This window comes from Quercus robur, chromosome 12 (assembly GCF_932294415.1).
Source record: "Quercus robur chromosome 12, dhQueRobu3.1, whole genome shotgun sequence".
NCBI lineage: Eukaryota > Viridiplantae > Streptophyta > Magnoliopsida > Fagales > Fagaceae > Quercus > Quercus robur.
The window spans coordinates 2670748-2695354 of record NC_065545.1 but is presented as its reverse complement, the minus strand read 5'-3'; the positions used below and the strand labels follow the sequence as shown (position 1 = coordinate 2695354).

General features: G+C 35.5%; 1 protein-coding gene across 1 annotated transcript; it reads right to left on the bottom strand.

The window, feature by feature from the left end:
* Positions 1-11941: 11941 nt before the first annotated feature.
* On the bottom strand, positions 11942-13108 carry LOC126710024 (EPIDERMAL PATTERNING FACTOR-like protein 2). Its single transcript, XM_050410407.1, has 3 exons — positions 12652-13108; positions 12536-12570; positions 11942-12427 (listed from the first exon to the last, which is right to left on the bottom strand). The coding sequence occupies exons 1-3, from the start codon at positions 12761-12763 to the stop codon at positions 12161-12163; spliced, it is 414 nt and encodes a 137-aa protein (XP_050266364.1). The 5' UTR covers positions 12764-13108; the 3' UTR covers positions 11942-12160.
* Positions 13109-24607: the final 11499 nt, after the last annotated feature.

Genomic DNA, 24607 nt, shown 5'->3' with positions numbered 1-24607 from the left:
AAATCGTGTCCTTACAATTGGCGCCGTCTGTGGGAAAGGCTTGTGTGTTGGCATAGGCGGTAGGTCGAAACAGTTCCCTTGTCATTTCTAGCGGCCGATTGTTGTGTTCTAGCGTAAAGTTACACTAGGGGTTATTTTTCTTCACTAGGGGCTACGCTTTGTAAGGTCAGCCGCGCGTATGGTTCTAGGGGCTTGGCCAAGGAGCTATTTCCCTCAAAACCAAGATCTCATGCCATAGCCGAAGGGTTATTTCCCCCAACTACTTATCAAAATCGAGTTTTGGATAGAACCAAGGTATTGTATGGTCTTCGGACTCAAACCTATAGGGAAACCAACTACTTAGATGAGAAAACTGAGTTTTGGACAGAACCAAGGTATTGTATGGTCCTCGGACTCAAACCTATGGGGAAACCAACTACTTAGATGAGAAAACTGAGTTTTGAACAGAACCAAGGTATTGTATGGTCCTCGGACTCAAACCTATGGGGGAAACCAACTACTTAGATGAGAAAACTGAGTTTTGGACAGAACCATGGTATTGTATGGTCCTCGGACTCAAACCTATGGGGAAACCAACTACTTAGATGAGAAAACTGAGTTTTGGACAGAACCATGGTATTGTATGGTCCTCGAACTCAAACCTATGGGGAAACCAACTACTTAGATGAGAAAACTGAGTTTTGAACAGAATCATGGTCTTGTATGGTCCTCGAACTCAAACCTATGAGGAAACCAACTACTTAGATGAGAAAACTGAGTTTTGGACAGAATCAAGGTATTGTATGGTCCTCGGACTCAAACCTATGGGAAAACCAACTACTTAGATGAGAAAACTGAGTTTTGGACAGAACCATGGTATTGTATGGTCCTCGGACTCAAACCTATGGGGAAACCAACTACTTAGATGAGAAAACTGAGTTTTGGACAGAACCAAAGTATTGTATGGTCCTCGGACTCAAACCTATGGGGAAACCAACTACTTAGATGAGAAAACTGAGTTTTGGACAGAACCAAGGTATTGTATGGTCCTCGGACTCAAACCTATGGGGAAACTAACTACTTAGATGAGAAAACTGAGTTTCGTAAGGTCGGCTACTTAATAAAAATTCTAAGTTACTCAATCCTCGGCTCAAATACCATAAAAGGTTAAAGCTATTAAAGTTGTTCAGAAGATGGTGAAACGCCCTATCATTCAACAACCTGGAAGGGTTGTTCATTTTTTGGGTTATATGTCTTCGGATGATTACTTCCTGCACCGCACCGAGCATTCAGTTGTCATCTCGGCTATTCTGGGGTAAGTATTGTTTTTGCAGGTCGGCATTGTTGTGCCAAACAACTCTATTAAAGTTGTGATAATATCTTTTCCTTAGCAAGAATTTTGATCCTAAGTGTCATTAGTTCAAGTCTGTGTTATTGTGTCGAAACAGCACTCGTAAGTTCATAATAGCACCTTGTTCTTTGATAAGGGATTTCGGCCCTAAGTATTGTGCTCTAAGGTCGGCGGTATTGTGCCAGACCGCCTCAATAAGCTCATCATAATGTTCCTTTCTTTTTCTTCTTAATAGGGGTTTCAACCCTAAGTATCACTTATTCGATTCAGTAGTATTAAGTCGGATAGTGTCTATAAGCACAGAGTGAGATCTTTTTATTAACTAGGACTTCGGTCTTAGACATCGGTCAAAGTGTAAAAATAAAAAGAATTCACAAGATAGTATGTCTATTCACAGCGTAACCATTTCAGAAATAAAGAGATGGAATGTGTGAAATAAAGCAATAACGACTTTTATTAATATAAAGAGGTATTACAACGTACAAAGAAGGGCTTAAGCAAGCCTATACAGAAGGTGGATTACAAAAATAATAAAAGGAAAACAACAACAATATAACAAATAAACAGTCAGATTTGTTTTTAAACTCGTCTCCGAAGTCCTTCCAAACTCTGCCCCAGTAGCGCCCATATTGAGAGGATGACCTTCTTTAGAAGAAGATGGAGGAGAAGAAGAGAAAGAAGGGGGAGAAGAAGAGAAAGAAGGAGGAGAAGAAGAGGAAGAAAGAAAAGTGCCAGGATGGATCTAGCGGTGGAAAGAAGAAGAAAGAGAGGCAAAAGGAGGCACCAGTAAAGGAAGAGAGGAAGAAGCAGGGATGCTTTGTCCCTGCGTCAGTCCTGACTCCTAACACGCTGGTGTCATGCTAGCTATGCTCATGAGAGAGCGGCTGGTACTGATAATGGGTGATCCCAACTCAGTCACGCTGAAAGTTTGACGTGACGAACCCCTACTTCGGATTTTGGCTAAAAGGAAGGGGAGAAGGATCTTGAGTCTCCGCCATCCCTGCCCTAACCGAGCCATTTTTAGCTTCATAAGAACATGGAATTTCTGAGAAGGGTATGGCTCCTTCATTGCTTACTCCTATTTCGAACGAATTACAAATTAAAGTATAATTAGCGGGTAAAGGAAAACTATGGAGGAGTCTAAGGGTTTCAGATTTCAGAGGGATTAAAAGGGTTTATGTACAGGAGAAATAGCCTCCTGCTTTCCTTCTTATAGGAAGGGCAAAACAGAGGGTATTTAATCTGTCCAGATTTCCAAGCAAATCTATAAACGAGAATGTACCCGTTCCACTTCCCCACATCGTCAGCAAACCGTTGAATTTAAATAATCTCGTAAATAAAAGTCATTAAAGGCGCGTTTCGGATAATCAAACGACGAGGACGCATTGTGAGTGAATTCATAGGAATGTCTCGTAGTCCGGAATGTTTTCTGGGTAGATAAAAAGACACCAGCATTAATGAAAGACAGAGTTAAATGAGCCATAATGAAGGCTTGACATTACCAAAATCCTCCTCTCCAACCATGAGGTCGAACAGCAGGATTTTGAGGGGCTATTATGGGGCCCAATGGTTGGTGGCCCTGGCCCATTTATTCATGGAGGCCTAAGGCCCGAGCCGAGAAGAGTTATAGCCTAGGATCGGTAATACAAATACAAAACAGCCTAGGGACACCGCCGAGGACGAGGCAGTCCTCGGCATATCCGAGATCTCACAGGAAGGAGGGGTAAAAATGGTATAGAAACAGCTTGGGAAAAAATCTAAAATATCTATGTCAATAGAAAAGGGTACGCTGGAAAGTGTAGCGACCAGAGAAAGCTGACCTTACTGTCATTCAATACTCTGCACCTGACAGAGCCATACTTTCCAGCTTTTACAACCACCCCCAACCACTCTGGGTATGGGCTGATGGGACAAGTATCAGTCTTGGAATGCCGATCCTACATGTGGACGAAGGATAAGGAACATAGGCTAGTATAAAACGAAAAGTAAGCAGACCAGAGAGGAGGCTGGGAAAAATGGCCAAAAACCAGAGCCTCCCAGCCCACCTCCAGGAAAAAGACTCCTAGGGCGAAGACGACTTAACCATGTATGGATATCACGAAAAACCTACCATTTGGCGACCAAGACCTAGCCTTTCAACCCCACGCTCTACAAATGATATTGTTTGGGCCTTTTACGTACGAACCCAACACTGTTACGGGTCGTTACAAATCGTGTCCTTACAATTATTACCTTCAATTTATAAATTTTTAATGGCAATAGTTTATTATTATTTTGTAGTATCGTTATTTTCCTTGAACTTAATTTATGTGTTATATTTTAAAAATGAGAAAAAAAGTAACGAACGCCTTAAGGGCATTGATTTAGGTGATATTTTTAAATATATATATATATATATATATATATTAATGAAAAAAATGATTTTTCACTAAAGTGATATCAAAATTTTCAAAAAATAGTTAATTAATAAATACTCTAAGGACACCCGTTAACCGTATATTTTAAAAATATATAGAAAAAAAATTAGAATAAAAATATATCGATCTTTGTTGTTTTACTCCTAAACTTTTTTATAAAAAAAAAATTAATTATATTTCGCCTCTTTCTTTCCCCCCTCTTCAAGATGGTCATCCCACCTTTATAATATTGTGCACAATAAGGGTAGGCTTGTTGATTAGGTTTTTACTTGTCAATTTGATTATTTGATTTTTTATCAAAATTTTGGTTTGGCAATAAATTAGTGGTGTTTAGTATTTTGACATCTAATTGAGCAAAATGGTGCAATCAAACCTAGGTTGAACCTATTCAACTATGATCAAAGTCAATAAAATGTAGGTTTCAATTGTAAATTAATGAATTCTTTATTCTTATTTGCGATTGAAGTAAATAGACACATATTTATCTGAGTTTTTTAAAGTCCTAAGTATAAGTGAGGAGTTTGTGTTCTAGTAAAATCTGAATCACACACCAATTGCTCGGGGTACCCAAGTTCTTGGCAGCCCGGTATTACCTTAGGGGATATTGCTGTCGAGCGGTCTTTTGGAAGCCGGAGTCAGTTCCAATGCCATTACTATCGTTTCAATCAGAGCCTACTTTCATCAAGAATAATTACATTAGACCCTGTGAGGGTCCTTTTTGGACAGTACCCAAGCTCAAGTAGAAACAAGGATCTTAGACCCTTTAACAAGGATCCTAGGCCCTTTACTTGTTGTTTTGGTGGACTGGACTTGGTTCACCGTAGCTAAATGGGGCTGATTACAAACCAAGTTATGCTCAAGTCACATAAAACTCCTCAAGACTAAAATGCGATTCCTCCTAGGTAATAAAAAATACCATTATAAGTGTTTTAGTGTCATAAAATGACCCTTTACTCTTACAAAATAAGTAAAATAAATATTCATAATATTCACAATGAGAAAGAGATTGAAATAGAATATTTAAGACTTATCTTTTATTGTATAAACATTTAAAAGAGTTCCTTCACTTGGTACCCCGGGCGTACTGTCGTGGGATCCCGGGGCGTACTAGGCCTATAAGAACCCAGAATGCTGATTCTTTGAACAATATGATCTTTCTCCATGCTTATTATACAATAGAGTTTTGTCCTTTCCCTTTACCTCTATAGGTCCTGCATAAAAAACACACTATATAATACACATATCTTCAAATAATTATTAGTTTCTTAGATTAGGATATACATTTTAATACATATACAAATAAATTTCATGAGAATGATTTAGCCATGAGGATCTTGGCCCTAATTCTCACAGACTTAGTGTCTTTGAACAAAACTTGTAGGATTTGGAACTCAAGTCCAAGTGGCTTTGCTTAGGCATTGCCTTCCAAGATAGTTAGGTGAGAAGGATTTTTGTGGGAGAGAGTGATATATGATGTGTGCATGTTTTGGCATATATTTCTTTGGAGGCTAAGTGTGTCCAAGGCCCAAGTTGAAGTGAGGACCCCGGTAAAAAGACTCAACTTTTGGCTGAGTAAAAGGAAAACTAGCAAGCTAGAATATATGTATTGAACAGCAAGAAAGCAGCAAAGGAAAACAATGTAATAAAGAAACACACGAAATAACTGTTAAGGATCCTCCAATCACTATGAAATATTTCATTATTTTTCTTAATTATGAATTACAATGTGCTCACTAAGACGTGTTACAAGGTCTAAATAAGCTCAAAAATTACAGACTTAGATGACTATCTAAACCTCTAAGACTTGTAAAGTTTGAATCCCTTTGAATCCAAGTATGTTCTATAGTGGCTGTTTTTAGGATACCGGACGTTGTTTTCTACTTTCTTTGAGTTTTTGACAGAGTCTTCTCAACGATTCTTATTCTGATTCCCTATTACTGAATCCCCTTTCAATGTTGGCTGCCTTCCCCATTTATAGTGTCATTTTAGGGTTCGAATACCACTGATTCTCCCTCCTTAGCTCCCTAGGTACCAAAGCCCCTGTTATGTCAACCACTTTAATGGCTGGTTCTTTCCCTGTTTCTGATAGTTTTCATCTTTTAGTGCTGTCTCTCTAAAAGTCATTTGCTGACTTTCCATTCCGGGGCATCCTTGGGTAGCTAACCTTCATTCTCTTTTCTTTCAAGACTTCTTACTTTTTAGACTCGGCTTTTGGTTGTCTTTCCTTGCTGTCATTTTTCCCAAGTGAGCAGAATCCATTCCTGTTGGGTTGAAGGTTTTCCCAGCCACTTCCCCTTATAGTTCTTCATTCTGGGTTTCCCGAGGTACCAGCCTTTTGTTCATGAATTGTCACACTCCAAGCTTTCTGGTTCTTTGCTGCACCACTGGGTGCTTGAGAAGGACATTTCTGTTCTTCGTTTCTTGTATTTCGTGGTACTTCTTTTGAGCTATCTCAATCCCACGTTAGTTGTGCTGCACGTCCCGAGGATCTCGAGCCTCTGGCAGCCTCTAGGTATCCTGGCCCAGTTCTTTCACTGGATTTTGTAATGGCCTTTTTGCTAGAAATCTAAACATACATGGGGCCTTGATGTTGATTCTTCTTACTGCACAAATTGGGCCTTCTTTACTTTTCATGAAATGGGCTTTCTTGTAAAATTTTGGATCTCAACAGACCCCACCCACACGAGTGAGCTGAGAGAATAATCATGACGCCTCCACCAACATGAAGCTATAAAAAGGAGAAGAGAATGAGAAAGAGGGGGTTAGAAATTCTAGAGAGAAAAAGAAGAAAGTAAGAGAGAAAGAGAGAGAAAAAAAAGCAAATAAGCGAAAGCTGGGAGTGAATAACACATAAAGGAGAGTAAGGCTGTTCACTAGGGTTAAAGGAAGCTATAGAGTGATTTGAGGTGGAACTGCCCATCGTAGGAAATACTAGGCCCACTATACAAGTAGACTGTAAGCCCAATTCTAAGCCTGGTCCACATAGTAGAATTTGGGTGCACACACGAGACAAAGAGTAATTTCTCAAAGTAAAATTAATAGCTAGGGACTTCAAAATTTTCAAAATCTTGAATACTAAAAGAAATTGCTAAACTTTCAATTTTATCCTAATGATCCTAAACTATTTTTCCCTAATTGTTTCCTTAGGGCATTCCCATTGGAACTACCAAGTGGGATATGTAGGGATGATTTAGCATTAAAACCCAAAAACCACCCAACATTTGGACTTTCAAAATCTTACAATTGTAAAAAAAAAAATTTGCAATTGTGCTACAGTACCATCCTAAATGTAGGATGGCATTGTAGCACAAATATTGTAAACCAAAATATATTATTTAAATCATTTTCTCTTTCCTTTCAGACCTTTCTCTTTCAACTCCTCTCTCTCACAGTCACAGAACTCATCTCCCCTCTCTCCGTTGAGCCTTTCTCTTCGATGGCACTATCGATGACCTTTTCTAGGCGAGATCATCATGGTCAAGGGGTTGAGGATTGCTAATCGGATTTTGGTGGGTTTGCTTGGTGGATCTGGGGTTGAGGATTGTGGTGGATTGGCGTGATGGGCTGTGGGTTATGGGTTATAGGTTTTGGATTTGGGTTGATCTGGGTGTGACCGAAGCTAGGTGTTGATCTAGGTTGATTTGGGCGTGACCAGAGCTGGGTTTTGGATTTTGGATTTGGGATTGGCGTGGATCGGCGGAGATCGAAGATCGTGCTGTGATGTGTGCTATGTGTGTGGCTTCATCGGTAGCTTCGATGATGGTTTTTTTTTTTAAATGGGTTTGTTGGGATATGTGGGGTTTTGGCTTGGTTTGAACTAATGCTTTGATGGGGTTTTTTTTTTTTTTTTTTTTTTTTTTTTTTTTAGTTTAATGGTTCGGTGGGTGGTGCTGGGATATGTGGGTGTGACTGTGTGTTGGTGGTGGCATGGTGGCTATGTTGTTGTTTTTTTTTTTTTTTTTTTTTGGGTTGTGGCCGGTGCTAGAGGTTGAGAGAGAAAGAGAGGAAAAGGAAGAGAAAAAGAGAAATAAAAAAAAATGAATAAAAAAGAATATTTATATAAAATGGAAAAAAATAGAGTTTTGGGATGTTGAGTGTATTGTAAATTGGTATGGCATAATTAATAAAGTAGCTTTTTGTGCTGGTAAAATAGGATAGGATGGCATTTGCCACTATGAATGCTCTTACAAGTTACAAGCATTGAATCTAAATTTCATGTTAAACACATAGAGGCGTAGCTAGTGCCTGTGTTGTACTCTAATCCAAAATATGTAATGAGGAATAGATTCTGTATTCTAGGGGTGTGCTCGATTCAGTTTCAGTCGGTTTTTATGGGTATGGCCAACTAAAACCGAATATTTCAGTTTGTGAAATTCTTAACCGAAACCGACCAAAATGGCTAGAAATCAATCGATTTCGGTGTATTTCGGTTTCAGTCGGTTTCGGTCGGTTTTTGGTTTTTCAAAGATAGGGTTATTGAGATTTTCAAAACCCTAACTTTAATCACATAAAAAAAAAAAAAAAAAAAAAAAAAAAAAAAAAAAAAAAAACAAAGTAATAGAGCAACAGAGAGAGAGAGCTGTTGAACAAATCAAAACGACAGAGAAAGAAAAACTTCCAACAATATTTGTTCAACAATTTGCACACAGATTCCAACATAAAATTGAATCGTTGCTGCACCATAGTAGGAGCCACAGTATGTCTCATAATGCTTGAGCCTACCACCATGTCTCTGTAGTGATTTTTCAATCTAAATTGAAGAAAGAACAGAGATATGTAACTCAAAGAAAAGAGAGAGGCATGGCCATGGTCCATGGGACTCAGAGAAAGAAAAGAAAAGAAAAGAATGAGGCGGCTGAAGTGAGAAGGGTAGAGACTTAGAGAGAAAATTGGGGAAGGAGGCGGCTGAAGCAAGAAGGGTAGAGAGAGACAGAGAGAAAATTGGGGAAGGGGGCGGCTGAAAAAAAGAAAAGAGAAGAATAGGGGTATTTATATCATACTACTACTAGAGTTTTAAAAAATTAAATAGCAAAAACCCACGCAAAGGCTCGAATTTGGGATCAGTTAGCCAAAACACAAGGAGCATACCATTAAGCCACTAATTAGTTATGTCTTAAAGTTACATATATATATATATATATTGGTCTGTTCGGTCAGTTTCGGGGTGAAAAAATCCAGCACCGAAACCAAATTGAAATATTTCGATTTTCTAAAATTCAAACTAAAACCGAACCGCACCAAAAAATTGAATTCAATTCGGTCAGTTTTGGCCCATTTTTTCGGTTCATCGATTTTTTGCACCACCCTATTGTATTCAATGGATGCATCCCTGTCGGCTGCTCTAAATTCTTTATTTATGCCTTTTGTTATATTTTTCTGTAGGAAGTCGTTGTCACGAAAAGACCTTTTAGGGGGAAGCCATTCCTGGTTAATCACTTTTCACCTGCAAAGACCATATGGGCCCCCTCAAGGAGGGAAATTAGTAATTACAAATAATTTTTTTGTCGTGTTAATTTAATTGTTAAAATGCTGTTAATATTTCTGAGGTTTGAATTAATATTAATCAAATTTAAGACTTTTCAAAATTAACTAATTTGATTTCTAGTTACTTAGAAGGGAAAAAAAATAGAAACAATTTAGAAACTAAATTACTTAGTTTTGCTTTCTAAAAAAAAGAAAATAATAATTAATTTTGAAAATTTTTGAACATAATTGACATTTGTTTAAACCTCAATAGTTTTTGTTTATTTATCCTTCATGTTTAAGTACAAGACAGCAGTATTCTTGTTAGAGCATTAGCATTGGAAAATGCTAATGCTATTCTATTTTACCATTCTAAAAACACACTTTATCATTATACCATCTTATTTTACAATACTTCTACATCCCAAAACTCTATTTCTATTAAAATATTAATTTTTAATATTTCTTTATTATTTCTTTATAACTGCCAATTTTTGTCAGACCCATATTTCCTAGGCTTTCCAACCATTTTTTTTCCTCTACTTCTCCCTCAACCTCTAGCAACACACAAGCATCAACAACCACAGCCACGGCACCAAAAACCCAAGCCACTGATCAACTCAAGCCACCGATCCACGGCACCAAAAACCCAAGCCACCGATCAACTCAAGCCACCGATCAATCCATCAACAACCACAGCCACGACACCTCAACCCATCAGCACCTCAACCCATCAACAACCACAGCCACGGCACCTCAAACCATCAACAACCACAACCACAGCCACGACACCAAAAACCCATCAGCCCATGCCGCCGATTTGAAACCCACCGGAGCAAACCCATTAAAAAAAATCATCACCAGACCCAACCACAACCCACAACCCCTTTAGGCACCTGTCACAGCAAAAAAAAAAAAAAAAAAAAACCACAACCACCACAGTGACCCACGCCGTCAGCCACGCCAAAAAAAAAAGCAACCACAGAACCGCCGAATTGCAACCCACCGGAAAAACTGAGCCACTGTGGTGCTTGGTGGTGCGATTGGGTTTGGTGCTTGAGCCTTAAACGTTGGTTTCATCGATGATTGGGTTCTGTGCTTGAAGCTGAAGTTGGGTTTGTGGCGGAGCTCGCAGTGGAGGACGTTGGTTATTGATTTGGGTTGTTTGTGATGGAGTTGGGTTGAGAGAGTGGGGTTTTATGTTGGTTTCATGAGAGAGAGAGAGAGGCAGCGAGTTTGGTATAGAATTTTCTATGATTTTGTTGGAAAGTAGGAAGTCCGGCGGTGTTGTTGAGGGAGGGTCCGTTGGGCATGGTCTGGAATTTTCTGTGATTTTGTTGGACAGTAGGAAGTCCTGTTGTTGAAGGAGGGTCCGTTGGGCATAAGGCAATAAAAAAGTATTTTTTTTTTAGAATACTTGCTACAGTACAATTCTAAAGATAGAATTGTACTGTAGCACTATTGCAAAAAATTTTGCAATAGTTGAGTTTAGCATTGTCTGATGCAAAGGATTTTAAAGCTTAAAATGTCAAATGGGTCTTAGATATAGCATTAGCATTCTCCAATGCTAATGCTCTTACGTAATTAGGGGAAAAAAAAGTTGTAGCAGTGTAATTATATATATATATATATATATATTATTAAGTTAGTCTTGTATTCCTGATTGAGTTTTTCATCGTGAAGTTAAAAATGGAAGCATGCCATTTTTTCCCTTCTTATTAATAAATATGATTATTCATAAAATGAATAAATAAATAATTAAATAGTTAACAGTTTACAAAAACTCACAAAGAGAGAAGAGGTAAATATGAGATCATGGGTATGTGTTCTGTAGTTTATCCATTCGAGGTGGCTGTCTAATGCACAGGCTTTATGACGCACAAATCTTGTAAGATACGAAAACAAAACTGTCTGACAAACTTTGATACACCTCACATCTTTTTCTCATTTAATATCCCCATGTCACCACTGTTCAAAACTAAAATCCTCAGGAGAGGAGAAAAGAAAAACACATGTATCAAAGAAAAACTATCCAGACAGCTGCCTTGATTTGCTAAGGTTTATTAGTAATTAATACCAGACAGCCTTGCCATTTGTTTTTGGTAATATTTCTTTTATCGTTTTTAGTTTTTACTTTTCTAGAAGATTTAATTTTTGCACAAAAATTATGACATCACTTTGATTTATTGCTTAAATTGCTAAGACTTTAGTCTACTAATACCAGACAGCCTTGCCTTTTTTATTTTTGTAATATTTCTTTTCAGGTTTTCTCTTTTCTAGAAAAATTGAATTTTTGCACAAAAATTACGACATCACTTTTGGGTAATGATTCATAGTCTTTACTGCAAGCAAATGGCAACTATTAACATAATTTTTAGTAGGATTTTATTAATACGTACCTTAAGAACACACAATAATAAACCAATTTTAGAAAAAAATTATTGAAAATTGAAAAAAATTTTACAATTTTTTCCATTCCTAATAAAATTTATCAAAAATAGATTTGTTATTAACCGGACCCTTTTTAGTCAAACCAATCAAAACATGCCTCACGTCAGCAAAGCAAACTGTGAAAAGTAAAAAATGTTGCGTTTCTGTCGTTCTTTTCCACAACCACACTGTTTTTTTATCCTTCCATTTCCATTTCCTTTGCTCGGTTAATTGGCTAGCTCGTGTGTTAATTAAGAACTCTTAAATCTTAACAACACTGGATATAAATATAATCATGAACTCAATGTAAACATTAACAAATTTATTGAACAAAAAAAACCCACGAATAATACAACTCTTTCAATCCAAACCCAAACCCCATCTATACGCGTAGGAATAGGGTTTTATAATATGGATTAAAGGAGAACTCTACAAAGCATGAGAGATCGTGTGTGTGCAATCCAACTATTTTGGTCATATCCTATCTACTACTTAAATACTTAATAACATGTTAGCTCAATCAGGGATTGAAAATGAAGTCGCCGCACTTGCATTTCCAGCACATAGGCTTGTAGTTAGAGCTGCCATCCCCTCTAGAATATGCAATACTTGGGGTTGCACGCGAAGCATAGAATTGGCTTCTTCTGTGGTTTTGAACTTGTGGGACAATAGGAACCTGAACTGCCTCACAGTGCCCACAAGAGCTACACCTGTTCTCACACCTTGGTGGCCTTGACCCTATCTGAGTTCTCACCATCCTTGCCACTTTCTTCACTTCTATCCCTTTCTGTATGTACACAATGTTCGAATTCAACATCAGCTTCAAAAATAATTTAAATAGAGGAAATGATCAATATATATATATATATATAGAAGGGAACTTGTTGTTACTTACTTGAGCAGCCTCAACTAACTTGGGCAGACCTCTACCTGCAATAAATAGAAATTAGCAAAAGTCCAATTCAGACCAAAAAAAGCAAAGGGTTTCTCTATGAGTAGTATAACTAGTACCTTCAGCCATGAATCTCGCTTGGGTCAAGCTTGAAAACAAAAGTGCTAAGAGCAAGGAACTGACTAGGTGTCTATTTTTGTTCCAACAAAGGCAATTTTCAGTGCTGCCCATTTTTTCACTGAAGAGGATGCCAGTTCTTTTGAGTGTAAAAACCTTGAGAGGATAACAATAACGGAGGATAGAAATAGAACACAGTAAATAAGAGAGAGAGGCCTGAATGGTGGCAGTATAGAAGGAAAATGAAACTGAAATTTTGGTAATTGTCCAAAAGGGTTTTCAGAGATTGAAAGCAACTTTCATAATCCAAATATGATCACTCCCTTTTACCCCTTATATATTTTCCCTATCAGTTGTGTACGTGTAAGGCAAAAAGATTACTGTACAAATCTATACTGAGCTTAAAGAGAGAGTAAAAGCACCCCAACCGAAAACGGAATGACCATAACCTCGTTCCATGAGCTACCAAAAAAAAACAAAAACTGTACAACTTGTTTAAACAACTGAAAGCAGCAGAAAAGGAGGGATGGACAGCTCAGCAACAATAAAAGCAGGGCCCGAGAAAAGGGTCATTTTCATATACTGTCATGGTCCCACAACAGCACCAAGTAAATTTCCCACAAAGGACAAAACAGTATAAACCAGAGGGTAAGGATTTTCGGACTATTGGGTTTTCGTTTTCCTTCGAATTTTTACCTCATTTTGTCCCTCACGTTTTGTGTTTGTTTCTTCTGGAAATTTGGGCATGCAGGTCCACTTTGACACGCCAAACACCTTGCTTAATTTCTCTACTTTGTTTTTTTTTTTTTTTAATATGTTTTGAGGAAAAACTTTTTACAAAAAATATATTTCCCAAGGAAGATACCATATTTGAGGGTACATATCTAAAGAATCGACTCATGGGAGCTAGAGGGACTGTTTAAGTTGCTTGAGAAGCAATGTATTTGGAGTAGGTAAGGTCGGTGTGAGCCATTTCATCAGCTGCATGCAAATTCACGCACGCTCGTCGATGTCGGGGAATGGAGTCAGAAGCTCGAGCACCGCGCATGCGTTTGGTATACGTCGTGCAAAATCTTTTAGCAGTAATTACTAATGAGGCACATTATAATTACTGCATTATTCATCATCATGTAGACATGTACGACCTGGTTAGTGGTTACTAGCTACAATAATTTTAGTGTAAATAGTAAATTCTACCTGCCAACTCATTGCCCCTTTTTTGTTTGTTTGTGGGAAGTATGGGAACCCATCAATTTGTTTTCTGTCGCATGGGATTTTTAAAATTTTAAAAACTATTTAGCTCCACATTAAGCTCAGCCCTAGCCCCCATCTTATTAATTATGTTTGAATACGGTTTCGGACCTATTTCGTTTGTCTACTAGAACAGAACATTTTGGTAAAGACCTATCTAAATATATTGTCTGGAATTACCGCTAAAACTGTATATATGTATATTATACCACATTTAGATATTTAAGTTGCATCATATGATGTAAGGACACGATCCGTAACGACCCATAATAATATTGAGTTCGCACGTAAAAAGGTCCAAACAATATCATTTGTAGAGCGTGGGTTTGAAAGGCTAGGCCATGGTCACCAGACGGTGGATTTTTCGTGGCGTTCATACATAATTTAAATCGTATTCGCCCTAGGAGTCTTTCTTCTGGAGGCGGGTTGGGAGACTCTGGTTTTTTGCCATTTTTCCCAGCCTCTTCCTTTGAATTCTTACTTTTCCTTTTATACTGACCTGTATCCTTTATCCAACGTCCACGTGTAGGATCGACCTTTCCAAGACTGATACTTGTCCCATCAACCCATACCCAGAGTGGTTGAGGGTGGTTGTAAAAGCTGAAGGGTATGACTCTGTCAAGTGCAGAGTATTGAATGGCAGTAAGGGCAGCTTTCCCTTTGTCCTTGGTCGTTAAACTATCCAGCGTATCCTTCCCTATTGACATAGATATTTTTAGATTTTTTCCAAACTGTTCCTATACCGTTTTTGTCCTTCCTTCCAGGGGGACCTCGGACATGCCGAGGACTGAATCGTCCTCGGCTTTGTCCCGAGACTATTTTGTACCTGTATTACCTATCCTTGACTATAACCTTCCTCAGCTCAGGCCTTGGACCCAATGAATAAATGGGTCAGGGCCACAAATTATTGGGCCCCACATATGATATTATACCACATTATATTATTAATTCAAAATCAAAGTAAAGAATTTTTTTTTTTTTTTCATTTGATAGCCAAAAAAAAATATATTAATTAATGTAAAAAAAAAGTCATGTCAAATATGAGTAAAGTAAACAAGAAAAAAACAATTATAAAGGAAAGTAATAATAAAATTTCATATGTGAATGAAATAATAAAAAAAATCATGGATTTAAGAAAAAAATAATTATTTTTTTACATTCTAGCTAGAATCACCATATTGGGTTGAATAAACCAAAACAGGTGGAATGGAGCAGAATGATCCAGAATTTAGAATGAAATAGAATAAAGGGATGATTTGTATTGGTTAACTAATTGGAATAGAAAATTTTGGTCGTTTCGAGGAACGGAATAGAATTCATAATTATATTGGGATAGAAAAAGATTACCAAATCTGGTGTGAGTGCATTTGGAAATTTCTTAACATAGTTTTTACATTTATTTTTTTGTCTCAATTTTTCTTTTTAAATAATCTAACTTCTAATTTTTTTAAATTAACTAATTTTTAGCTTTTCATAATATATTTAAAACAGAAATTACAAAAAAAAAAAACATATCTTTTAATAAACATTATACAAATAAACTATTGAAAATAAACAACAATCAAACATACTTGGAAGGAGAGGAGGGGGCGGGAGGAACTATTGTAATTACTAACACCTAATTATTATAATATTTTTCACAACTTATTAAGGTAATAGGTTGTAATTAAAGAAGTAACATAATTTTTGAATCAATCACAACAAGACCCATTAACCATTCTAAAAAAAATTTAGAATATTTTGACCAAAATTATTTGGGAAATACACTTTATCACCCAAAATTATACATCATATTACACTTTACACTCTAAACTTTTTAAATGCACGTTTTACACCATAAATTATGACCCTTATTACACTTTGCACCTCCACGTTAAGTATGGTGTTAACTTGGATGGAAATTCAAAGTTTAGGGTGCAAAGTGTAATAAGGAAAACAATTTAGGGTGATAAAGTGTAATTTCTCATATATTTTTAAGGGATTGAGAAGATATGCAATTAGATCTTTTCATATGATGTCATAGTTTTTTATCCAAATTAACACTAAACTTAACATCGAGGTGCAAAGTGTAACAATGATCATAATTTTAGGTGCAAAATATACATTCAAAAAGTTCAGGGTGTAAAGTGTAACATGAGATATAATTTAGGATAGTAAGGTGTAATTTTTCCTATTTGTTGAGAGAAAAGAAAGCACAATTACAATAAAATTGCAAACAATAATAAACAATAAATTATCTCCTATCTATCATCAACAAAATTATCATACAATGATCATATCAATTCATGGATGGAGAATAACTTTTCAGGCAAATCGATATGTTTTTTTTATTTTTTTTATATTTTTTTATAGAGAATTTCAACCTATGATGTCCGCTCTTAATAATAGCTCTTTATCATCAGATCAAGACACCAATTAGTTTTTGGTGTAGGCGGGAATTGAACCTCAAATCTCTTATATAAACATCAGAAACTTTACCAATTTTTGGTGTAGGCAAATCAATATGTTTATTTGCTTTCATAAATCTTTTTCACCTTGGTCCCAAACACCATTTCCAAGGGTCGTATCATTCCAACATCGTTCTAAAACATTTACCCAAAAAAAAAAAAAAAAACAAAATCGTTCTAAAACAATAATAGAGATGTTCCAAAAAAAAAAACCCCCCAATAATAGAGATGGATTTTCTTTTACGGGTGGGACCATAATAACAATCACATCCGTTTTTCTATCTTTTTCTTAATTACCTATTAAAAATATTAACTTTTTTTTTCCATGCTTTACCACTTTTGCAATACACCCTTTTTCTCAACAAAAAAAAAAAAAAAAAAAATCCTTTTGCAATACACTCTACATATACAATATACACTACCTCTATAGCCCAGTGGGCCACGACCCCGACACTGAATGACCCACAGTGGCCACTCCGAGCGACACACTAGTAGATATGAAGCCCATTATTTGATTGCTTACTAGTTACTACCCAACTAGTAATAGAGTTTTCCATAGGAGCTCACAATTTTTTCTCTTCCAAATTAAGAAGAAAAGAGGAAAGAAAATGCCATTGAGGAAAAAAAAAAAAAGTACAAAATGATGAGAGGAGCTTTGGAGCTGGTGGCAAAAATGAGAACTGTGCTCTCCTGGCAAAATACGATTAGAACTTGTTATATGAAAGGAATGTGCCTTTGGGCTCAAATTATGAAGGATCATGGCTGTATTATGGGCCTTGCGGGATGGCCTTTTACAGTATTTTACTTTGCAATAACAGAAAATTTATAGCTGTTGTCATTAATGCTATTATTGATGTGTTAAAGCATCCACAGCAGCGGAGCTAAAAATTTAGTAACTTAACTCCACCAAAAGTTACTTTATCTATTTTACCTATGCACATGCTGTAGCAGTGGATCTATTTTAACTTTCAACACAATAAAATAATATAAACATCACAATAAAATAATATATCTATTACAATAAAATAATCCATCTCACTACAATAAATAATATATTCGCTACACACATACATCATAGCCACACACACAACCACAACCATCACCACAGCCCACAACAACAACAACCAAAAAAAAAAAAAAAATCAACCAAGTCCACACCCACCCGACAACACCCACACCCACCACCACAAAACCCACCCGAGCCACCACCACGAACACACCGATCTACCCACAAACCCACCCACCCACCGATGAACCCAACCACCTACCAACGCCAATCTACCCACACAACCACAACTACCACCACACCACAGCCCATAGCCCACAACAGGGAAAAAAAACAAAAAGTGCTGATTGGCGCCCACAGCTCAGCCACCCATTGATGAACCCAACCACCTACCAATGTCGATCTACCCATACAACCACAACCACCACCACACCACAGTCCATAGCCTACAGCAAGAAAGAAAGAAAAAAAAAAAAAAAAAAAAAAAAAAAAAAAAACAAAACAAAACAAAACAAAAAGTGCTGATCGACGCCCACAGCCCAGCCACCCATCGATGAACCCAACCACCTACCAACGTTGATCTACCCACACAAAAAGTGCTGATCAGCGACGATGTTGACGATGAAATGAGAGTGAATGAGCTTGAGAGACTGGAGTTGAGAGAGTGAGATACCAAAGATCGGAGCTGAGAGAGTGAGATACCGAAGATCGGAGTTGAGAGAGTGAGCTTGAGAGAGATGAGCTTCAGAGATGAGAGTGAATGAGAGAGAGAGAGTGACAGTATGTATTATTTTAATCATCGAGGGATTAAAATAATATTTTTTTTTTATTTAGCTCTCATGAACAGTGCACATCTATTTATAGATGTGCACTGTAGCAATGGAGCTAAAAAAAAATAGATTTAGCTCCACTGCTGCAGCATGGTTTTTTGTGATTGAGAGCTAAAAAATACCATTATACCTATATAGCACCACTGTTGTGAGTGCTCTAATTAACCCTTGACAATCTAACTCTGTGATTTCCTCCATTGTGGATGATTGCAAGCAGTTGGCTTCCCAGATTCCCCAGGTTCAATTTAGCCATTGCTTCATGGAAGTTGTAAGGACCAGATTTGAATTCCTTGCCCAAAGTATGAATGGACTTAGGCCCAAAAAACCCAAAACAATAAATTTATAGAGAATGAGTTAGAAAACTGGGTTTTATTTAATCAAACAACAAGTTAAGTAGGCTAGTGACAAAAGAGTGAAAACATACAAGTTGAGACTGAAGAAAAAATGTCATCGGCAAAGTCCTTGGAGACTGGTTCTTATATAATGCTCTTAAGTATGGTTATAAGTCTAATTCTAGATTACTAAAGTATTTCTTTCTTTATCCTTCGACCTCCATGTCTCATTGCCTCCTTCTTCATTTATATTGTCTCCCCATCTTATCTCCACCTTCCACGTGCATACCCGATGGTTAGTGTTGATATTTGTCCCATCAACACCTCCCAAAAGTCTTCATGTAGCAGCTGTAAGACTGATAATCACTGTTCAAATATCACCTCTACATTAATGTGGTCAGAGAGTTAGCTACAGTGCATTTAATGCTGTGGCAGCAGCTTTCTCCTTAGATATTTTAGGATTTTTCCCTTTCCTATGTCTCTACCGTGCCTATCTATACCAACCAAACTTCTTGGAACGTTCCCCTGAACAATGGATCACTCCTCGTGAACTCAACCTCAATTAGCCGAAGACGCATTCATCCTCAAACAATCCTCCTTGGCCATTATGACCAAAACCAACTTCTTCATTTACTAACACAGTCTCTTCTATCAAAGATTTTTCCTCCTCAGACCACTCCTAGCCCTCAACTTGAGCCATAGGCCCAATATACAAATAGATAATGGACCCTGGGCCCAGTGTCCCTACAGAAGTAAATAAATGTGCGGATGCTTTAGCTAGAGTGAGATCGCAACAATCTTTAAATTTCATTTTGTATAACAGTCTGCCTGTGGACTTAGGGACTATTTTAGACTCCGATAAAGCTGGTTTATATCTTAACAGGTGTTGCACTAAGATGATTGTTAACCTTTAGTTTTCTTTTGAATGAATCTCCTTTCTACCCCTCCCCCAAAAAAAAAAAAAAAAATCTTGAAGTCTAGATATAGCCTTTTTTTTTTTTTTTTTGTTGGTAAAGTGGATAAATTAATTAAGAACTAAGAATTACAAAGTCTAGGGTATACAACACCCCAAGCATCAGCTAAAAGCTGGTATAAAATACAGGAAGGGGGACTAGAATGCAAAACAAGAGCATTTGAATTATTTAATCCTTCCTTGGCCAATATGCTCGCGCATTGATTCCCTTCACGATGGGTGTGGTCTATGTGTGCTACCTCAAAAGACTAAAGGATAGACCTGCAATCATTAATAAGATTCATATAAGGGTGAGTGTGATCGGTAGGGGCAGAAAGGGGTTTGACCACATTTAAAACATTTAGGGCATTAATTTCTATCAAGATTTTTGTGATGTTCAGGGTCCTAGCCAATATAAGCCCATCCCTTAGGCCCCAAAGTTCCGCAGCCATCGAGTGGGTGAATCCAATATCCCTGCTGAAGCTACCTATCCAAGTTCCATTGTGATCCCTTAACAAACCCTTACCGAGGCCCTACCTGGATTGCCTTGAGTTGAACCATCAGTATTTAATTTGTAAAAGCCCGGCGGTGGTGGTTTCCATCCTACATGAGACAAGTTTTTCCAAACAAGGGTATTCTTGGGGGGAAGGAAGTGAAAAAGCTCTTGCATTAAGGCTTTTATTCTTTCAACGATCCGGTTGGTCTTAAAAGGGTGGGCTTCCATCACAAATTTGTTACGAGCAGACCAGATGGACCAAACGGCTAGAGGAAAGGAAATTTCCAAGGGATGTCAGGGAGGTTAGGAGTTTGTGAGGTAGAGGTGGACATGCGTTTGATGAAGAAATCAGGGGGAGGGTTGTAAAGGGAAAGGACATTCCAGATAGGCATGGTGCGAGGGCAATCCCTGAGGAGGTGTGATGCTATATTAGGGTGTGAGAGGCAGAAAGGACAAGCGTTGTCATTGAGGATGTGTCTGTTGTGGAGGTTGTATTTGGTGGGAAGGTGGTCATGGCAAGCTTGCCAGAGGAATGTCCACACTCTAGGGATGGTGTGTGTTTTCCAAAGCCAGGACCAGGATGGAAGGGTCGAGGTTGGAGTGAAATTTGCCGCAATCAAGTAAGTTGAATTGGGGTTGAATTGTCCATTTGGGGAGCAGTTCCATGTGGGAAAGTCATCTGAAGTGGAGAAGAACGGCTATGGGGTGGTGTGGATAATATTTTGGACATGGGTGGGAAGCAAAAAGGATAAAGTGTTCAAGTTCCAATTTCCTTGGGCGTCCCATGTGTCCTTGACTTTGAGAGTAGTTTCATTAGCATGAAGGGGATCGTGTATGAATTTTCGGAGTGATCTGTGCCCAGTCCAATCATCATGCTGAAAGGAAATGGATGCTCCATTACGGATGAGCCACCTAGTACCCTTATCGCAAATTTCCGTAGCTTTTGAGAGGCTGGCCCAGGTATTGGATTTCCTTTTGGCATATGTAGAGGTGGGAGGGTATATTTCCCCGAATGTTTTGCCCCAGAGATCGTTTAGTTTAGCACGGATTGTCCACACTCTTTTGGCTAGCAGGGCTTTGTTGCGGGCTAAGCTTTTTATTCTTTTTTTTTAACTTAGACCATCGAGGTTCTTAGGTCTTGTGACCACATCCTAGTTAATGGCGTGGAGTTTTCTATTCGAGGATGAGTCGCCCCAAAGAAAGTTATGATTGATACGATCCAACTTGGTGTAGACTATTGGAGGGAGAAGAGTGCATTGCATGAGGTCGCTCGGCATGGCCGATGTGACCGAGCTTGTGACCAAGCTTACGATTGATACAGCCAGCCATGGGTGGGCATAGCCTTTGCCAATGCTTTAAATGTGTGCAAAAAATGCTTAGGTTAGGTTGTTAGAAATGGTAGGACCACTCGGTTTTGGACTTATAATTGGCTGGACATGGGCCCAAATGGGAATCCAAAAAAAAATGAGATTTTAGGTTGATTTCCCTTGACATCCTTTTTTTTTTTTGGTTGGTACTTTACTTTCAAGAAATTAAGTATTGAATAATTTTTTTTTCTTTTGTAAATTTTATATTATTAAGTGGATTATAAATATTTAAGATAGTAATTATTATTTAGATTATGGATTGTGAAGTGATTTATTTATTTATTTGTATAGTACTTTACTTTCAGGAAATTAAGTACTGGGTAAATTTTTTTTTTCACTTTTTTTTTTTCTTTTGTAAATTTTATATTATTAAGTAGATAAGAAATATTTAAGATAGTAATTAGTATTCAGATTGTAGATAGTGGAGTGATTTATTATTTTTTTTTTGTACGGTACTTTACTTTCAATAAATTAAGTATTGGGTAAATTTTTTTCTTCACACTTTTTTTTTCTTTTATAAATTTATATTATTAGGTTGATTATAAATATTTAATATAGTAATTAGTATTTAGATTATTGAATGTGTAGTGATTTATCTTTATTTTTTTCTTTTTCTTTTTGTATAGGAATTTACTTTCAAGAAATCAAGTACTAGGTAAATTTTTCTTTTTCACTTTTTTTTTTATTTTGTAAATTTTATATTATTCAGTGGATTATAAATATTTAATATAGTAATTAATATTTAGATTGTAGATTGTGAAGTGATTTATCTTTATCTTTTTTTTTGTATGGTACTTTATTTTTAAGAAATCAAATACAGGGTAAATTTTTTTTCACTGTTTTTTTCTTTTGTAAATTTTATATTATTAAGTGAGTTATAAATACTTAAGATAGTAATTAGTATTTAGAGTGTGGAATGTGGAGTGATTTATCTTTATCATTTTTTTTCTTTTTGTATGGTACTTTACTTTCCAAAAATCAAGTATTGGGTAAATTTTTTTTTTCACATTTTTTTTGTTAATTTTATATTATTAAGTGGATTATAAATATTTAAGATAGTAATTAGTATTTAAATTATGAACTGTGGATTGATTTTTTTATATGGTACTTTACTTTCAAGAAATCAAGTATTGGATAATTTTTTTTTTTTCACTTTTCTTTCATTTGTAAATTTTATATTGTTAGGTGGATTATAAATATTTAAGATAGTAATTAGTATTTAGATTGTGAATTGTGGAGTAATTTTTTTGTATGGTATTTTACTTTCAAGAAATCAAGTACTAGATAAATTTTTTTCACTTTTTTTTCTTTTGTAAATTTTGTATTATTAAGTGAATTATTAATATTTAAAATAGTAATTAGTATTTAGAGTGTAGACTACAGAGTGATTTATCTTTTATTTTTATTTTTCTTATTGTATGGTACTTTACTTTCAAGAAATCAAGTACTGGGTAATTTTTTTTCACTTTTTTTTTTGTTTTGTAAATTTTATATTATTAAGTGGATTATAAATATTTAAGATCATAATTAGTGTTTAGAGTGTGGACTGCGAAGTGATTTATCTTTTTTTTTTTCTTTATCTTTTTGTTTGATACTTTATTTTCAAGAAATCAAGTACTGGGAAATTTATATTTTCACTTTTTTTTTGTGTAAATTTTATATTATTAAATCAATTATAAATATTTAAGATAGTAATTAATATTTAAAGTGTGGGTTGCGGAGTAATTTATCCTTTCTTTTTCTTTCTCTTTTTGTATGATACTTTACTGTCAAAAAATCAAGTATTGGGTAATTTTATTTTCTTTTGTAAATTTTATATTATTAAGTGAATTATAAATATTTAAGATAGTAATTAGTATTTAGATTATGGACTGTGAAGTGATTTATTATTATTATTAAATTTTTTTTTGTATAGGACTTTACTTTCAAGAAATTAAGTACTGGATACTTTTTTTTTTCACATTTTTTTTTGTAAATTTTATATTATTAAGTGGATTATAAATATTTAAGATAATAATTAGTATTTAGATTGCGGTATGTGGAGTGATTTATCTTTTTTTTTTTTTCTTTTTCTTCTTTGTATGGTACATTACTTTCAAGAAATCAAGTACTAGGTTTTTTTTTTTCACTTTTATTTTCTTTTATAAATTTTATATTATTAGGCGGATTATAAATATTTAATATATTAATTAGTATTTAAATTGTGAAATGTGGAGTGATTTATCTTTTTTTTTTCTTTTTGTATGGTACTTTACTTTCAAGAAATCAAGTGTTGGGTAATTTTTTTTTTTAAAATTTTGTATTATTAAGTGAATTATAAATAGTTAAGATAGTAATTAGTACTTAGAGTGTGAATTGCGAAGTGATTTTTTTTCTATTGTACTTTATTTTCAAGAAATCAAGTACTGGGTGATTTTTTTCAATTTTTTTTTTTGTAAATTTTATATTATTAAGTCGATTATAAATATTTAAGATAGTAATTAGTATTTAAATTGTGGACTGTGGAGTGATTTATCTTTTTTTTTTTTTCTTTTTGTATGGTACTTTATTTTCATGAAATCAAGTGCTAGGTAAAAAATTTCACTTTTTTTTTTAATTTTATAAATTTTATATTATTAAGTGGATTATAAATATTTAAGATAGTAATTAGTATTTAGAGTGAGGACTGTGGAGTGATTTATCTTTTTTTTTTTTTTTTTTTTTTGTATAGGACTTTACTTTCAAGAAATCAATTACTGGGTAATTTTTTTTTTCACTTTTTTTGTTCTTTTGTAAATTTTATATTATTAAGTGAATTATAAATATTTAAAATAGTAATTAGTGTTTAGATTCTGGACTATGAAATTATTTATCTTTATTTTTTTTCTTTTTCTTTTTGTATGGTACTTTACTTTCAAGAATTTAAGTATTAGGTAATTTTTTTTTTTCACTTTTTTTTTTTTTTTTTGTAAATCTTATATTATTAATTGGATTATAAATATTTACGTCATTTTTTAGGTCCTAAGGATATTTCAGTCACTTTTTGGTTACAAGGTCATTTTAGTAATTTTTTGTTTCAAGGTCATGTGGTCATTTTTTTTGTCCTCAGGGTATTTTGGTCATTTTTTAAGTTTCACGATTATTCCAGTCATTTTTTTTGGGTATTATAGTAATTTTGGAATTTTTTTTATTAAGTTTTAGGATGATTCTATTATTTTTTAGGTTCTAAGGATATTTTGGTAATTTTTTAGGTTTTGAGAGTATTATGGTCATTGGTGATAAAAAAAAGGGGAAATAT

Coding starts and splice junctions, on each gene's coding strand:
- LOC126710024 (XM_050410407.1), bottom strand. CDS start 12,763: ATGGGCAGCACTGAAAATTGCCTTTGTTGGAACAAAAATAGACACCTA. Junction 12,571..12,651: donor AGCGAGATTCATGGCTGAAG/GTACTAGTTATA, acceptor TATTTATTGCAG/GTAGAGGTCTGCCCAAGTTA. Junction 12,428..12,535: donor AGTTAGTTGAGGCTGCTCAA/GTAAGTAACAAC, acceptor GTGTACATACAG/AAAGGGATAGAAGTGAAGAA.